This window comes from Thermobia domestica, chromosome 5, assembly GCF_964235325.1.
Source record: "Thermobia domestica chromosome 5, izTheDome1.hap1.1, whole genome shotgun sequence".
In the NCBI taxonomy this organism is placed as follows: Eukaryota; Metazoa; Arthropoda; class Insecta; order Zygentoma; family Lepismatidae; genus Thermobia; species Thermobia domestica.
This window is the reverse complement of record NC_137458.1, coordinates 195,172,724-195,190,876: the sequence shown is the minus strand read 5'-3', so window position 1 is coordinate 195,190,876 and position 18,153 is coordinate 195,172,724. Positions and strand designations below refer to the sequence as shown.

Sequence of the window (18,153 nt, the reverse complement as noted above, 5' to 3'; positions counted from 1 at the left end):
GCATGTGTATATCTGCTCAACCTATGTATTCCTGCTTGGATTTTCTTTTCAGCTATATTTAACGAACTCTACCTTCAAGTTTTTTTTATATAGATTTTCTTATAGTGATCGATTAAATTTTCCAGAGGCTAGCGACGGTTGCTCGTTTTTTCAAAACTTTTTTTGCGGGTTTTTAAGCGAAAATAAGTTAAGTAAACTAAAAAGGGAAGGGTCATCGACCATATAAAAGGAAGCCTCTCGCCGCATAGGTGGATACAACTGGGTGACTATGGCTGTTAGAGCCACTCTACGTTATTAAGGTCCTGCCTTTTTTTTTTTTTTTTTTTTTTTTTTTTTACTTTCCTATCTTGTAGGGAATGGTCTGAATGATGACCGATGATAGAGAATAAATGATTTCTTTGGAGCCTGAGTGATGGCATTAGAATTTTCTGATATTTAATGAAATAATAGGGACTGGCCTAAGTGATGGTCAGAGCAAGGAATAAGTGATTTCCTTTGGTCTGAGTGATGACCAAGTTGAGGACATTTAGCTAGTCAGGGTTATAAGCTTAAATGATAACTTATTGGGATAAGTGATTCCCGTTATCTTCTAGTGAGGAGAAGTAAGTTATAATTTTTTTTTTAACCTCAGAGGCAGAAAACACTTACGGTTTTTTTTCTTAGATATTATTATTATTATTATTTTTTTGCTAGGCCAGAGAAAACCTAAGTGATTGTCTTCTCTTAAGAGAAAGAGAATCAGTCACAGGGCTAAGTGATGTCCATTGACAACAGGATCTCTTACATTTATGACGGAAAGTTGTAGTCAGGCTTTCCTGATAGAGGTAGGCGTCAGAGGAAACTGTGAGGGAATGACGGATCGGTGGAGTCTGACTAAGAGATTTGTAGGAGTCTGTTGGACTGAGTGATGATCTTCCGACTTAAGGGATAGGGCTCTGAAGTGAAAGAGTTCCGTATTTCTTTTTTGCCTTAAAAGAATTTTCATCGAATCACTTTTATTTACTTATTATCTAAATAAATATTTATCTACCCTGATATGACTAGCAGTTTTCATTTGAGAATATAACAACCCATATATTTGATGGAAGTTTAGTAATTTGATTGTGGTTTACATTGTGAATTGATACCCTTAAAGAGCCGTAACAGATTAGAAGGAGGAAACCAAAACATGTTAGAGACGAATCCATAGTTTTTGAAGCCGCTGAGATGAATGGTGACCCATCGGAATAGGGTGAGTAATGCTTAAAAATTAAAAATTTAAAATGAACGAGATTAGTGTCGAATCCATAGCTTTCGAGGTTGCTAAACAGATTGCTGATAATCCTGGTAATTGAAAGGGGCAATGCTAAAGTAATTGTTTATTGTTTTCTATTCTATTTAGTTCTTTATTTTAACAGAGGCAACCCCAACAAATTTTCTCGTCGTTCTTCATTCTACTCGGTTCTCTGTTTTCAAATATTGTTCATTGTCATTATTCTTCACGTGCGAACCCGAGCACTTGTGCTAGTTTTATATATAACATTTATGGCACGATCATCTATTTCCTAGATATTTTGTTATCCCTAAGGGACAGAACAACGAGTGTCTCCATTTAGTCCCGCCTTATCCGGAGTGATTTTTACAAATAAATTACTGCGTACTACCACTCTCTAACTAGTAATATGCAAAAAAAAAAAAAAAAAAATTGTTACGCCGAACGTCTATTGAAGCGAGTGAGTGAATTATAAAATACGATCCTTTTCTTGGTAGTTACTATTCATTATCTTGGAGGCTTCTTAAATCTTTGTATACTCTGTTGAAGTTATGGAACAATAGCTTTAAAATTACTTGGTGAAACTGAGCCTTCCACTATCTTTATAATTATCTGAAAGGCAGTTAAGTGAAAGTGGAGTACTATACAGTTAGTGTAGTAGATATGAACCAAATAATGTGAAAATATTTCATTACTGGCTACAAGCGGGAAATTTTTCAGGATAAAAGTACATTTATAGGAAGTGTGAAAAACGCCGGGCACAAGCTGGTAGTAACGCCACATGGTCGCAGTGACGTCACAAACATGGCCGACGATCTGAAACTTTAAATAATCATAACTCAGAAAACGTTAATCCTACGGACTTGATTCATGCACCATTCGAACCGGAATCACAAGCTCTACAAATCATTATATCAGAGTCATATTCGTAAAATAATATCTTCATGGAGAAATTTGAATACAGTGAAACCTCTCTAAAGCGGACAGCCATGGGGAATCAAAAATTGTCCGCTATAGAGAGGTGTCCGTCTTAGAGAGGTTTCGATATTTTGTTATGTAAATTAGCAAACAAGGTGATATGTAATTACAAGCTATTGAAGGTAATTTATCAAACCGTTCTATTACTGTGGGCATGTCGAGGTTGCGGATTCTCTACAAATCGCTTTGAAAGAAATTTTGTCTAATCCGAAACTTCTCTAACCACTCGTTCGAGACCTTGAAATCTGAAACATCCATTTCTGTTGCTACCTCCAAATTCTTAGCTTTTAACATTGATCTTAACACAGGATTTTTTTTTTCATTCCGCACTCTACAAAACCATTCACTTGCACACCAACTTTGCTCAAAGCAATGAGACACTATTTTCATTGTTATTTTCACAATTTACTTTATTATTTTGTCTTGGTTTTATATTATCTCAGGTGCTTGTGTTTTACCGATACAAAAATTTTCAGCTATCCTTCGCACACCTCAGTATTCTTCGAAAATTCAATCAATTCGATTTTAGCATTAGCGCTTCTCGTGGCATTTCGAAAGCTCACAACAACTTACACCTTATTGTGTATTCGATGCAGAATGACTTAAAAAGATTTACTTTTACAAATCGAGGCACTAAGACAATATGCGTATACGCGGACAAAAAATACCAAACACGTCTTCTGCTTGATTCCAGCGGAACAGTAGAATTGTAATCCCAAATGGCAGGCAACTGTCAATCACTTTTGATGCTAACACAGGTTGGGTGGGAGTGGAACGCAAGCAAAGGATATGAGGATGTTGATAAACAAAGACGCTTCATCTGAGTTTCTGAACAGCCAGTTGACAAGGAAAAATGTTATTACAATGCTTCCTTGGTGATACATGTAAGCATTACTGAAAATGTACTTTTTCTATACTTTTCAACTTGTTTCTAGAAAAAGTGTCCGTAATATGGAGGTAAATAATATCTATAAGAGACAGAAAGGACTGTCCGTGTCCGTACTAGAGAGTGTCCGCTTTAGAGAGGTTTGTCAACATGGTTTTTCCTATTACAGTGTTTGGGGATTACAAAATATGTCCGTTATGAGAGGTGTCCGCTTTACAGAGGTGTCCGTTAGTAGAGATTTCACTGTATTTTCATTTTTTGTATCCATTTCAGTTACCCATTATTGCATTTCAACACACAGCGGACTCACAAATCAGAATATTTCAGAAATCTTCAATTACGAACACTTTAAAAAATTTCCAGAAAAACAAGAAAAATAGAGAATTAAATAGAAAATAGAAAAACAGAAAAAAGGAGGGAACAAATATTTAGACCAGTTCTTTATCAAACCTTTCAGTGCAACATTTACAAATCTTGATTTCAGCATGCTTATGCTAAACAGTAATTACTTTAATTCTTATGATAAACGTGGAACAGTATGTGGATCTGAAATTACAGTTTTCTTAAATTACGCTAACAGTTTTCTTATTTATTTACATATAAATATATATTTTTTTAAAATAGAAGTGATATTATTTGTTTTTAGCAAGTACACTAGTCACGGACAAACATCTGTAATCTTGGGGCAATGGATAAACGACTATTTTTCCTGGAAGAGGAATAACTTTCCTCTACCCCCTGTGGCTTAGCAACCACAAACTTCACTGGGGTTAGCGAAGGCGTCAATGCTGAAAAATTTCTAAACTGAATTAACGAAGGTTTCATTTTTTAAAAGGATCTTCTTTCCTTCAGAATGACATAAAAAAAAAAAAAAAAGAAAAGAACGAAGAGTGTAAATGCCTCTAAAAGGGTAAATATTCATTCTCCATTCCTGCATGCAGTAGTTCTTTCAGAAAAAATGTTCCGGGGGGACTGCTGGTACTATTCTATTTATTATTACATTATAGACATTATTTTGGTCTCCTCCAGGGGCACCCTCACAGCTCCGGGGGGAGTGCCTCCCCATAAGCATGTCTGGAAGAAACACTGCCTGCAAGAGTCTTTGGTGCTACAATATACAACTTAAGGCAGGTAGTAGGGTTATTTTCCGTTTTTCCTCTTGAGTTTTATAGTTTTCCGGATTTTGCAAACCATAATAAAATGAATCACATTCTTGTAAATTTAAACATGATTTCTTTTTTAATTTATATATAAAGGGGAAAAAAAAGACAGTTTGTCTTAGGTCTTCATCCATGAATGAGCAGTAACACATACAATGAAGTTAAAACAGTTTTTTCTACTGTTTTGAAAATTAAAGAAACGAATAGAAAGAAGGAAAAAAAATCTTACCTTAAAACGCTTTCTCAATAAACTTCGTTCCTTATAGAAAGATTGAATTTATTGTCTATAGCCAACAATAGTTCACTGACGCAAATCCCGGACGTATGAGGGGGACATGGCCCCCAATCTTGGAACTGGGGGGGGGGAATTTCCATCCTTTTTTTTTTTTTTTTTGAAACGTGATGATTTTTTAAGACATCCGACACTAACTATGAATTTCCTTATTCCATCAGAACATCACGTCGTCTGTTACATAGTATGGGGTTTTCGTATAAATCAGTGCCAAGAGAAAGCGCGAAATGTCAGTCCATTGAAGTTATTACTTAGAGATACCGTTATCTCGAAGAAATTAAAGCTTACCGTTCCGTGGGATACTGTGACGTATACCTAGACGAAACTTGGTACGATAGCAAAACGTGTAAAATCAAAAATTGGTCCGACAACTCTTGACAATTGCACAGTTGCAACCTCGGACAAAAAGGGGAATGGATCGTTATTATGCACTTTGGTGGCCGATTTGCTTTTGTGGATAGTTCTTTATTTATAACTCTCAATAAAATCTCTGATGCTCCTCCTGTTGATTATCATGGAATAATAAACGCGGAAAGTTTCGAACATTGGTTTGAAAACTCCATACTAAAACGCTTAAAGGAGGTATCTTCTATATACCGTATTTGTATAATGCTCCTTCCCCTAGTCGTGTAATTAATCCGAAGCCTAATACTTCGTGGAGAAAAGAAACTATTCTGAATTATATGCGAATCTACAATAGTGCCATATCTAGTCCGGTTCCGATAATACCTGTTCTCCGAATTATTGATGAACAACTGCCTGCGAACGGAAAAAGAAAAAGGTACGCAGTTAGACGAACTGGCAGCATCATATGGGCATGTTGTTTTAAGATTACTTCCATATCATTGCGTACTTAACCCAATTGAAATGGTGTGGTCACAATTAAAACAGACGGTAGCATCCCAAAAGATGAAAGGCGAACCCCTACCAAAACTGGTGTCTTTATTAAATAGTGCATTCAACAGAATTAGAGTTATCAATTCGGGAAATTACATAAGACACGTGGAGGATATTGAAGACAGTTACAGAAATCTTCAGTCAACTCAAGTAGAGTTTTAGTTGAAATTACAGATTCGTCAACAGACGATTTTGACTTAGATCAGAAGTAGCACTTTTCCAGGGAAGACAGTACTTCATAGTTTTTAATATTCTCTTATTTTCGTAGATCATGTACCTTATAAAATTTGTGGTTGGTTACTGTTTAATTTTTTTCTTGTACAAAATATTTGTATTCACGAATGGGCGAACATATAACTGCATGTTTTTACAGAATTTCCTATGTAAAAATAATTTCCCTATATATTTTTGCCTTAATTAAAATATTGATATATTTTATTGTACGTTTTTATTTTGTAATATGATAACGCTTGCTCTTGTAGAAAAATTTACATACAGTTACGTGGAAGTTTTATTTTATTACCACTGGTAATACAATATATTTCTTTTATCTTTATGATTCATTAACCGAAGACCGAAAATAACATAGAAGCAAAGTTATCTTATATACAACCAACAAAGAAGTGAAAATTTCAGGAGGGCTGAAAGTAGTCGAAGATGAACTAACCCTAGCTACAGATCTGATTTCGATATGAACATTGCATAAGAAACATGGGCGATATGTATCTTTAATTAATGCTAATTATTTTACACCTATCCCAATAAAGTATTTAAATTTCTTATTGCTAAATGTAAAAATTTACCAAGATTACTTTTAAAAGTAAAGAATATAAAATTACTGGACAAGATGACAATTTTTTTTTGAGACGAGGTGAAAAAGAATTCTTTGAGAATCGAGACGAGACTTCTTCAAACTTAAGACGTCTCTTCTCGTGGGCAACACTAGTCAAGATCGAGTTAAATCGTTTTCGCGCGTCCCAATCGGGATGATATACAATAAATCTAAACAACATTTCTTTAATATTGTCTATTTATTGGCTACCCAGCCCAAGCCACTAACCTAAGGATACGTTTTCATGTAAGACATTTGCAAGCAACTGAATTATATTGTTTTCAATACAATAGTAAATTATTTACATACAAGTCATCATTTTCACACTAGCCTGTTTTAAATTTAATTTTAAGTTTAGTTTACTAACGGCTTTATCAACCAAGTGCTAATCAAATTGCTATTTTCCGATATTTTGCACTAATGTTTGTTTTTAATTACCTGGGACTATTTCTTCAATAAATTTTCTATAATATTATATCTACCTATAATATTATAGGTATAATATTATAGAGGTATAATATTATAGAAAATGACTCTACTTACCCTTCTCAGCAACGGAATTTTTAAAATAAAATAACTTCAAGGATTAGTGAGATACTCTATTCTTAGCAAAAGCTATTTGAAACTTCTTTCCCTTTTACTCTCCTATAAGACAAACTTCTAAACAATCTATTCTTAGTCCTTGATTTTGTGACAAAGGAACATACATACAAATTCATATTTCTATCCATAAGTTATTGATGAGTAAGTCATTTTAATCTTTTTTATATAATAGTGTATATGTCTTTCTTTTTATTTTTTTTAAGAAAAAAAGAATGATTCGTGTTGAGTTTTGATATTTTCGCCCGATTTGAATTATGTTGTAGGCAATGAATCACACAACATTTTTCTCAGATCATTTTTTATTACACAATTCACGCGTCAATACGTTTCTACTACGCCTTTCTCTATGGCTTTCTCTAGAAGACAACATATGGTGTTCAGACATTTTCACGAGAAAAAAAAAAAGTGACAACCTTGTCCTCCAGCACGTGCGGAAAAGACTTTTGTGGTCATTTGTGGTTATGCTTGCGGAAGGGGCTTTTTCTTACGAAGGGTATGGGTAAGGGCCGTTTATCGGTGGCCGCGACTGTAGGTCACTTTGTTCCTGTATAATACCTATTACCATACTTTATACGAGGAGAAAGTGCATCAGTTGCTCCCAGAGCACTGAGCATCACATGCACATAAGACTGTACAAGGGAGAGAATGCTTTACACACTTGCAATTTGATGAATACTCTTTCTTACAACTGCACGATATGAGTTCTTGACAGGAGCATGATGCCTCAGGAATAGCAGAACATAGGGGTTAATATCCAGAAATCTCCTGGCAGCTATACTAAACAGGATCTTTTAATTTAGGGTTGCATACATTCCACTATCTCCATATATTTGCATGTAAAGCTGCTCTTTTTGTGTGCTGAATCAGACCAGCTTCGGTTGGTTGAATATGCTCTACTGACATTGTATTCTTCGTAAACAACATTCGTAGCAAATCGTTGTCACAGGTACTAGTTTTATCATACATTAGAATCGTGAACCGCTGAATGAGCTGAAAATCATTATATTCATTGGAACTGTCATCTTCTGATAGCCTATGGAATGCATCAGTTATTTCCAGAAATTGCTCCCGTATGGGTCATTCCATGTCAAATCACCTAGAGCACTGTGCTTTAATGTCTCAGATTCTCTTCAAAATTTTTTCATACATAAATACCAATGAAATTATGCTAAATTATTATTTTTTTTTCTTCTTTCGATTTTTTGAGTGAGAAATAGGCCGGTGAGAAATTTCTGAAAAATGTGAATTTTGCTTCAATTTCACTTTTTGTTACTCAGCATCATGGAATTAAATTACCATAACTTCCTTACTTTTGAAGTTATTGGGTTCATCCAGGTGTCAAATGAAAGCTTAATTTTTGCTCTTTAAGTAGATCTTAATTAACCTTGCAAAAGGTTACACTGTCAAACATTAAGGGACATACAAAGCAAATTTTAGGGTTTATACAAATTGTGCCGTTGCTCAAAAATCACAACTATGAAACTTTTGAGACTTTTTTTTGTACATTCACCCTAATACGTACTTCGTATGGTTAAATTAGGGTGTTATTTGTATTTTTGTAATTATTATTTTTTATGTACAGAAATATACAGTTTTAAGTATTGTTACAAATTGTGTCATTGCTCGTAAGTTACAACTATGAAACTTTTGAAACTTTTTAAATAGAATAATCTTAGCACATACATGATTGGTTAAAAAATAAAAAGGGTGCTTTTGGTATTTTTGTAATTATTGTTTTTGTACGTCAGAGTGCAATTCATGTATCGCTCTGGGCCTTCTATATTCTACTGGCTAAAAAATGAAGACTTTTGTTGGATACCTTTTGAAAATATCATCTGGGAAGTTCCTGTTCCATCTTTTACAAGCCAATCAGCCCGGACTTACGCAACTGAAAGCAAAGTTAAAAGAAGACACCATATCATCACTGAAAAGAATGAGCTGTTAAATATAGGACACAACATTTTGTATGTAAATCTATGTACATCTAAGAAGTATTACTGGTATGTATGTTTATTGTTTTCATCTATGTACATTAGTCTATTGTTTCTTATTTCTGTTGTTAGGGTTTGTAATAATCACTCAATCCCTTACATTGCTAGGCCTATATTTTTCATTCACAAAACTGCAAGATTATTACAAAAAAAAATCCTTTTTGTTATTTAATCATACCTAGTAAATGCAAACTAATCCAATAAAAAGTTATAAAAGTTTGAAAGTCGTAAGCGATGGTACAATTGGGAAAAAAGTTGAAAGTCATAGTTAAAGTACAAAAATATAATATTAGGGTAATACCACAACTACACATTACACCAGTTCTATTTTTAAGTATACCTAATATTTACTAAGATGATTATTTGAAAAAGTTTTAAAGTGTGACAGTTGCCACTTCAGAGTAGGGATGGCCGAAATTTTTCGAAATGGGAAATTTGACTTTCCGGAATTTTTCCGAATTCCAGATTTTTGCGAAATTGGAATTTTTCCGATTTTACTTTCCGGAATCCGGAAAGTAAAAATTCCGGAATTGGCCATCACTACTTCAGACAAAAGGCATAATCTGTTAACAACAGTAAATCTGTATATTTCTGTACATTTAAAATACAAATACAAATACAAATAATAATAATAATAATAATAATAATAATAATAATAATAATAATAATAATAATAATAATAATAATAATAATAATGATTTAATAATAAATTTTTTAACCATAGCATGTATGGACTAAAATGATACTATTTTAAAAAGTTTCATAGTTATAACTTACGAGCAATGACACAATTTGTAGCAACACTTAAACCTATATTTCTGTACATAAAAAATAATAAATACAAAACTACAAAAAACACCATCTTTATTTTTTAACCATACCGTATACGTGTTAAGGTGAATGTACAAAAAAGTTTCAAAAGTTTTATAGTTGTAACTTTTGAGCAACGGCACAATTTGTAATAATAATAATAATAATAATAATAATAATAATAATAATAATAAAACTAAGATTTGCTTTGTATGCCCCTTAATGCTTGACAATGTAATGTTTTGCAAGGTTAGTTAAGATCTACTGAAAGAGCAAAAATTAAGCTTTCATTTGACACCTGGATGAGCCCAATAACTTCAAAAATAAAGTAGTTATGGTAATTTTAGTTCCATGATGCTGAGTGCTGGAAAGTGAAATTAAAGTAAAATTCACATTTTTCAAAAATTTCTCCCCGGCCCATTTCTCATCCAAAAAATCGAAAAAAAAAATTAATTTAGCATAATTTCATTGGTATTAATATATGAAAAATTTTGAAGAGGATCTGAGACATTGAAGCACGGTCATGTTTTAAAATTAGATGATTTGACATGGAATGACCCATGTTTTCCATGCTATCGTTTTATCTATGCCTGCAAATGCAGACACAATATCACACCCTGTTAAAGCATGGGAGAATGGTAAACCTTTATGTATATCTGATGACATGCGGTGGGCTATAGCATGGATTAGAATGTAGTTCTTTTTCTTTCCAACTCCAAATTCAATCCACAATTCTTTCAAATTTGGTATGAAGTCATATACAAATACTGCTAACATTACCACGTCAGAATCTACCGTCACTATCATAATACGAGTATGGCCAGCAGCAACAGTATCTTTCACGTGAAGTAAATGTCTGATGTCTGCTTCCTCATGGGTGGTTGGTGATATTCTGCTTGTATGCAGAACATTTGAAGAAGTTTTTACCACATCATCGTATGTACATATAGTGGATTTCTCATGAGGTTGTACCTGCACTACACAGTCAGCCAGTAAATGAAATAACTGTTCTTTGTTTTCATCTACTGATAAAAAACTATTGAATTGTTTTGGCACGCAAGTCGTTGGGCGCACTAAAATTTTTTGACGTATCTCACGAGCACACGCTTCCAGTCTGTTTGTAAAATACCTATCAAACACACGATCCAGCATTGACACATGTCTTAATTGTTGCTGAACATACGAGACAAATACGCCAGAAGTATATTCAGCAAATGCTTTTGATGATTGTGATGGCAGCATGTGTACTACGGCTGCAGCATCAAGCATTACTGCAGTGGCATTATGTAGGTCATCAGTAACAATGTCAATGGAGGTGCTTTCTTCTTCATGCATTCGATAATATCTGATTTGTTGGATGGTTTTCTTAATCGTCCAAACTCAGATATGGATGGTGGATAGGCATGATTCTCGTGTGCGAAGAAGGCGTCGATGTCACATTTACGCTGCTAACAGGTAACATAGAGCTTGCAAAAGATGTTCGAATCATGGCGCAGGAAAGATATTTTTCTTTTTGCTTGGAGAAAATAGGGCTTCGTTTCACTTGAAGAGCTGATGGATTTGTTGAGTTCGGTTCCCTTACATATGTATCATACTGCTATTTACTCACTGCTGCTGCCTGACGAACAGAGATCTCTGCCGCAGTTGACATAATTACTTTGGTAATAGCTGTCATAAAACTATCTTCTTCAAACGGGTTTCCTTGTTCATGAAATTGCTCTACTACATCTGACGAGTGTTTTCGGTACCGCAAATCTAACGCGTGTGTGTGTTCTCTGTGCTCTGTATCTACACCCGTCTTATCAATTAAACCAGCCTCTTGTTCGTAGTCATAAATAATACTTGTGATTGCTGGGCCAGCCACCATCCATTTCAGACGGGAAGAAGGTTTATCCAACATATCTACAGCACCACCATCGGTTTTCACGATTTTATTACTTAGCTCATGTAGATGATCACTGCGATATATGAAAAGCCCTCTCACTTTTTCTACTTCAGAAATGATTTCGGAGTACATTTGGAGATATCTAGTTTGCAATTCAAGAATATTTTGTATGTATACTGGAATCCACCTGGCATATTGAACATGGGCACAGGTAAAGAACCGCGGACAAACCTAAAGAAGAGTGTCAAAGAATAGACTGAAAATTGCCAGCCGTATACTCTTCACAAGCTGAAGCAGCAAAATTTCAAGTTCTGGTGTTGTAATCCAAAACACGAATTGTGACGATTCGCCTATTCTCTTATTATCCCATTTACCAAATGCAATATCTTGATCACTAGAGGCTTTACAGTAACAACTATATACTTCTCGCTGAAGGATAGCTGATGACACTTGATGACGATATCTAGTTCTTTTAACATGAGAGGCTTTCAGCAGATTCGGCCTTCCCTGATGTGGTGACATCAGCGTTGATTAATATCTTATCTCATTCCGATCCTTCTAACCAAATCCCAATCATACTCATGATAGCCATTTCAATATGAAGCTCTCCCACCATGACCAAAATTTTGTCTTTTCCATACTTCTCTGGATAATTCCATTGCACTTGTTTCATCAGGATATACACTGGTTAATCACTTGTAATAACTGGTGAGAGTTAAGATGTGAAACTACTGATGAAACAATATCCATGGCATGTCGAACCATCGCTGGAGAATGAACGGCTTCCTCTAGTAACGGTAATAATGCGTGTTGAGATTTTGCATACTATGGTTCACATCCTTTGGAGTGGTAGGCTGCCTATGATATCGTCTCATCAGGATTCAGTTTCACTTATAATTGCTGTGTACACAGAATCAAGCCAGTCTGTTGCTGCATCTATAGGACTCGAAGAAGCTGGGTAAATAGGGTTAACTGTTGACATATGTGGATCACATATGAGAATAGGAACTGTGGTGTTATGTCTGTAAGACTTTTCTTTATTTTCCTGTCCATCTTTTCTGCACTAATACTGGGAAGTCTGTAGTATGAGAATTGTAGGTTAGAATGTAGCACGGAAAGATGTTGAATAATTGAAATGCTGGCACAGTGGAACCTATCTGTTGATATTAAAGATGAAGGATTTGTGGTCAATATTGTCTATAGCAGCAGTGCTGAAGACATCAGTGAGGAAGTTTGGAGAACACACAACTTTATAATTTTCAAATAATTCACACAAACTATTAGTTACTGTTGCAGAAACCTGCTGCACTCTGTCGTAGGAGGTACAAATTCCATGTTCAGAAAGCAAATCCATAATGCCATGTTTTCTAGTTTTGACATGGAGCATAAGACCTATGTGTTTCTCGTTCGATAGGATGATGCTGAGATTTTGTAAGATGGCGCCGTTTACGTTTAACTGTTAAATCGAATCAACTGTGTTATTGACAAGGCAACTGACTTTTGGCTGGACAAAGGACAACACTACGGTTGGCACTGATGTGGCAGGAGTGAACTGGTTGGAACCGTCAAATTTGAGGAACTTTGTTAAACTTATGACCACGAAGGATATTTGCAGTTCGAGCCGAACACATGCCAACACTCATAGAATTAAAAGAACAAGCAGCACGAATGGCATCTTCAAGTTTTTTGAAGTGTTCGTAATTGAAAATTTCTGAGATATTCTCATTTGTGAGTCCGTTGTGTGTTGAAATGCAAAAATGTGAACTACAATGGATGTAAAAAAAACAAAAATATTCAAATTCCTCAATGAAGATATTATTTTACGAATATGGGTCTGGTATGATGATTCGAAGTGCTTATGATTCCGGATCCAACGGTGCATGGATCAAGTATGTCGGATCAATAGTATCTGCATTATGCACATTTGAAATATTTGAAATTTCTGCACATTCAGGGCTTTTACCTAATTTTTACAACTGAGTATCAACAATTAATAGTATTTGTAATATATGATAGGTAGAGAACAGGAAGACCGTAACTTGACTGTTTGCTCACTATGTAAAGTAGTGGCCGAAACTGGGAAGGATAAAAACATTTCACTCGAAAGTTTCGGATTCTCTCTAGACTTACGAATTAACCCATTACCTATATATCTGTTAACAAGAACCTGAAATGCAATAACATGCAACAGAACATACATGCCAAACTTTTAAAATCAAATTATACATACCCATCTGGAACTTGCACCTTCTTTTGCGCTTTCGGGGCTACTGGATTTAGCTCCCCAATGAAAAGAGCGGATACTTCTTCCGACAAACTTTCTCCTTTTCCATGTTGCTTCTGTAAGAATTTGATCAGCTGAAGGGCACAACTTGCTCTTTCTTGGACTTCCAAGTAAGCACTCGAAACGAACTGCGGCATCTTTTCCACAATCAGAGAAGAAAGCTAAAACGTATTTTTAAAATAAGGTGCGAGTAATAGCAATTTATCTTTCCACTCATATATTAATCTTCAAGAACACATACAAACAATTAGAACACATCTCATTTCCTTTCGTGAAATTACAGGATGCGAATCTTTAAATGTGCTATCTGAAACTTTCAGGTAAAGTTCAATGTAATATTAACACTAGCGAAAAACACATTTAAGGATATCTGGCAGAAATCTTAAGAACTGGTGGACAGTTGATAAATGAACAGCAGGTAACAGTAGGTGGTTAGATCGAACCATGGCGGCCGTAGGACATACCATGATCTACAGAGTTTACAAAGTACGTGCAGTATTAACCCTCATAATACATGTAACCAAACTAAGTGACCACACAAGCAGATTTTGGAACAGGTATTATATATATATATATATATATATATATATATATATATAAGATTTATCAAAAGTCTGGGACCATAGACCAACGCTGTTGCTTTTTCATTCGATATAGGGTGCCAATTCCACTACTTTAGATTTAAAAAAAAAAAAAAAAAATCTAACAACTTTCTTTTCTTTCTATTTTGGGGGCGCGGAGGCTCAGTGGTAGAGTGTTCACCTCGGGTGCTTGGGGTCTCTGATTCGATCCCAGCTAGCGTCGTGTGGACTTTATGGTGGACAAACACCGTGCACGCGGGTTTTCTCGGGGATCTCCCATTTTCTCCCACTTTCTTCATTTCACCATTTCATTCATTTCTCATCTTCACCGTCTCCTTTAGACTAATCGGCATAATCGTAGGACGTAAAACAAAGATTTCATTTCATTTTTTTCTTTCCATTTTTTTTTCATATCTTTACTCATAACTTTCTATGGTTCCGTATTTTTTATACACACAGTATATATTGGTTTCTATTTGCGTTTACTGTTCCGTTCAGCAGCAATGCTCAACGGAGCTACACGTGGACCTACAGCATAACATGGGATTCGAACCGCCAGGAACCGAATCTGGCTCGCCGGCGCCAAATGCTGATACACCATTCACACAGCCACGAAATAACTCACTCCGTGTATATCTAACTTATTGAATCGTTTACGAGAGGTCCCATAATTTTTAAGTCAAGGCGCTTTAAAACGTGATGTTTCGCATTTTCAGTGGGTTATAAATCTGCAAGGGGACGTATTGTAACTAACCTTTATAAGTATTTTCCCGTTATTTGATATACGAAATCACCGTCTAAATTTATGACACTGAATTCATTAACATCCTATATATATATATGTATTAGCAGAAATCCATGAGCTAAGAACGAAGAAATATCGTAAAATGAATACTACGTTTGAATTCTCACCTGTGTGCCTCCTCGTGGCACACTTCCTACATTATCGGCAAACGTTTCCGGTTTCCACGAACTGGAGATGACGGTGTTTCGCGCACTCCACTTCCTTTGTACTACTTTCTATATCAAATAAAAAGAAACGCAGAAACACGAGTTTTAGTTACTTTAAATGAAAAGTGTAAATATCAAAATCGACTTGTCTAATCCTGAGAAATTCACAGCTTTTTTCTTTTCATGTCTGAATACTGAATTTCACGTGTCTTAAAGTACAGGATTCCGAAATATACACAATTTCTTATGATAATCGCAACCCTTGTTTCAGCCCCTTCGAAACTGAATTTCGAATAACAAAGCGTCCATCATCTCGTCCCTTTAGATTCGAGATATTAAATTTGAAATTTTGAATTTTCATTTGAAATAGAAACGTGTTTCAATGCTTTTTGATATCTGACCTACATAAATGAATTACATCCTGCTTCTTTTTCTTCTTCCCTTCTAGGTCAAACAACCATGCTGATACACTATTTTTTTCTGTATTTTAAATGTCTAAGAAAGAAATTTCGTGTTTGCAATCTTAAAAGATTCTGAGATAAAGCATCTTAATATAGTAATTGACATACTTCTTTTTCTTCCTTTGCAAGGCAATTAAAAAAAATCGAAACACTTGCGTAGTTGATTTAAACGAAAAGCCTATATACCAAATTTAGTGTATCTAAAGTTAAGGTACTCAGTGGTATGGGCATCTTAATATAATAATTGTAATTCCACTCGTTTTTCTTACCACCTTTTCTCTTCCATTCTAAGTTTAAATAAAAATAAATAAATAAATAAAAACTTTAAATGAAACGTGTAAGTACCAACTTTTATGTCTCTAACCTTGAGAGATTCTGAGATATGAACATCTTAAGATAGTTGAAATCAAATTTCAAAAAATTCTTCAATGCTATCTTACGTCCCAAACCATATGTATTGCCAAACTTTCGAGTTTCTAGTTCAATCAGCTTGGCTTGAACGGTGGTCAGTCAGCCAATTAATCAGGATAACTAAATATATTGGAAAAAAATAAATGACATTTCTATTTTACTTTCAACGGTTATACCCTTTAGGCTATGGAAGACGTACTCGTATGACTAATGAATGGGAATTATGGAATTTATTAACTCGAGGAATAAGAATATGAGACGGAAGTAGAGAACATTGAAAAAAGAAAAAAAGAAACAATGTTATTCACCACAAACTTGTGGAGTCGGGGATCGAATCAAGAATCACTCACACCAAAGGTAAGGGCTCTACTACTGAGCAAATCATACCTCATATCGCTCATTTGCTGCAAGAGTGACAACTCAAAAATCGCAACTTTTCAGGAGCGAGTTTAAAGGTTTCGACATGCTATAATTTCAACAGTAATTTATATAGAGAAACTGCTTTCTCTCAGCCAATTTTGCAATTTCAGACGGACCGCTCTAGCAATAAAAAGTAGATGCATAAAGGGCTTTTTCTTCCCATTAACTCAATAAGGGTCATTTCTGAGTTCTGTCACTGTTGCAGCAAATGAGCGATATATGTATCAAACAAAAACGTACTCTATTATATTATATTATATACATACTAATAGGCTGCATGAGAAATTCGAAGAAAAATACTCAAACAAGGAAAGAATAGGTACAGGTAGTAACAAAGGCGGAAACATATTAAAATTTGTATACAGCAGGCTGCAGAAGAACTAGTAGGTTACCACGAACACAAAACGGCTAAGAAACCATGGGTTACAAAACAGATGCTGCAGAAAATGAGGGAAAGGAAGATGTGGGAACAGGTTGATATAGAAGAAGGCAGACAGATGTATAGGAAGTTAAACGAGTTGCGAAGGGAACAGGCAGAGCAAGGAAAGAGTATTACAAAAGAAAATGTGAGAACATAGAAGAATTGGAAAGAGTTGGGAAATATGAGTAAATGTACAAGGAGGTGAAAATGTATTGAACTTCGGAGGGAACAAGGGGGTATTTCAATAGCAGTAGAAAACAAGAATGGAAAGGTAGTCAGCAAAAGAACTGAAGTCTTAGGAAGATGGAAAGAATATGTTGAGACTTATATGAAAGTAGGAATAGATCATGTGGCCTAGATGTTGAAGTAGAAAATGAAGTAGGTGAGGATGATAAAGGGTATAGTATTCTTCGGGATGAGTTTGAAAAAGCTATTTCCAAGATTAGGCATGGAAAGGCAACCGGGATAGATAATATATCAATCGAATTCATCAAGAATATGAAAGATACGGGCAAGAAAGAAGTGTTCCGAATTTGCAATGAAATATATGAAACAGGAAAGTGGCCAAGAGTTTCTGACGACGATCATGATTCCGATCGCTAAGAAATCGAACCCAATGGGGTGCGAGGAACATAGAACTATTAGTCTTCATATCTCGTTACGAAGTTTGAACAAAAGGATGTATGGAAGAACAAATGAAGTTGAGGAGGAACAGTTCGGGTTCAGGAGAGGTAAGGAGACAAGAGATGAAATTGAATTAAGGGTGAAAGGTTTATAGAAAGGTTTATAGAAAAAGAGAAAGAGGTATATGTGGTATTTATTGATCTAGAAAAGGCTTTTGATCGAATTGTTGTTGGAAGTTCTAAAGAAGGTGGGGTTGGAATCGAACACTCATAAGAAACTTATAAATGAACCAACAAGTAAGTGTTAAAATAGGGAAGGAAATGACAGAGGAGTACAATTGGAAGGGGAGTTCGACAGCGATGCTGTCTCTCGCCGAGATTATTTAACATCTATCTAGAAGGGATAGTGAAAAAC

At 35.0% G+C, this 18,153-nt stretch overlaps 1 protein-coding gene across 2 annotated transcripts in view; it reads right to left on the bottom strand.

Annotated features, from left to right (window-relative positions):
* The window catches only part of g (adaptor-related protein complex 3, delta 1 subunit-like garnet), an 895,910-nt gene that overhangs the window by 141,289 nt on the left and 736,468 nt on the right, over window positions 1–18,153 (bottom strand). For both annotated transcript variants that reach the window (XM_081759537.1, XM_081759539.1), the window contains exon 15: window positions 13,817–14,031. In XM_081759537.1, coding sequence (XP_081615663.1) covers window positions 13,817–14,031 — 215 coding nt within the window. The remainder of the gene's footprint in view (window positions 1–13,816; window positions 14,032–18,153) is intronic.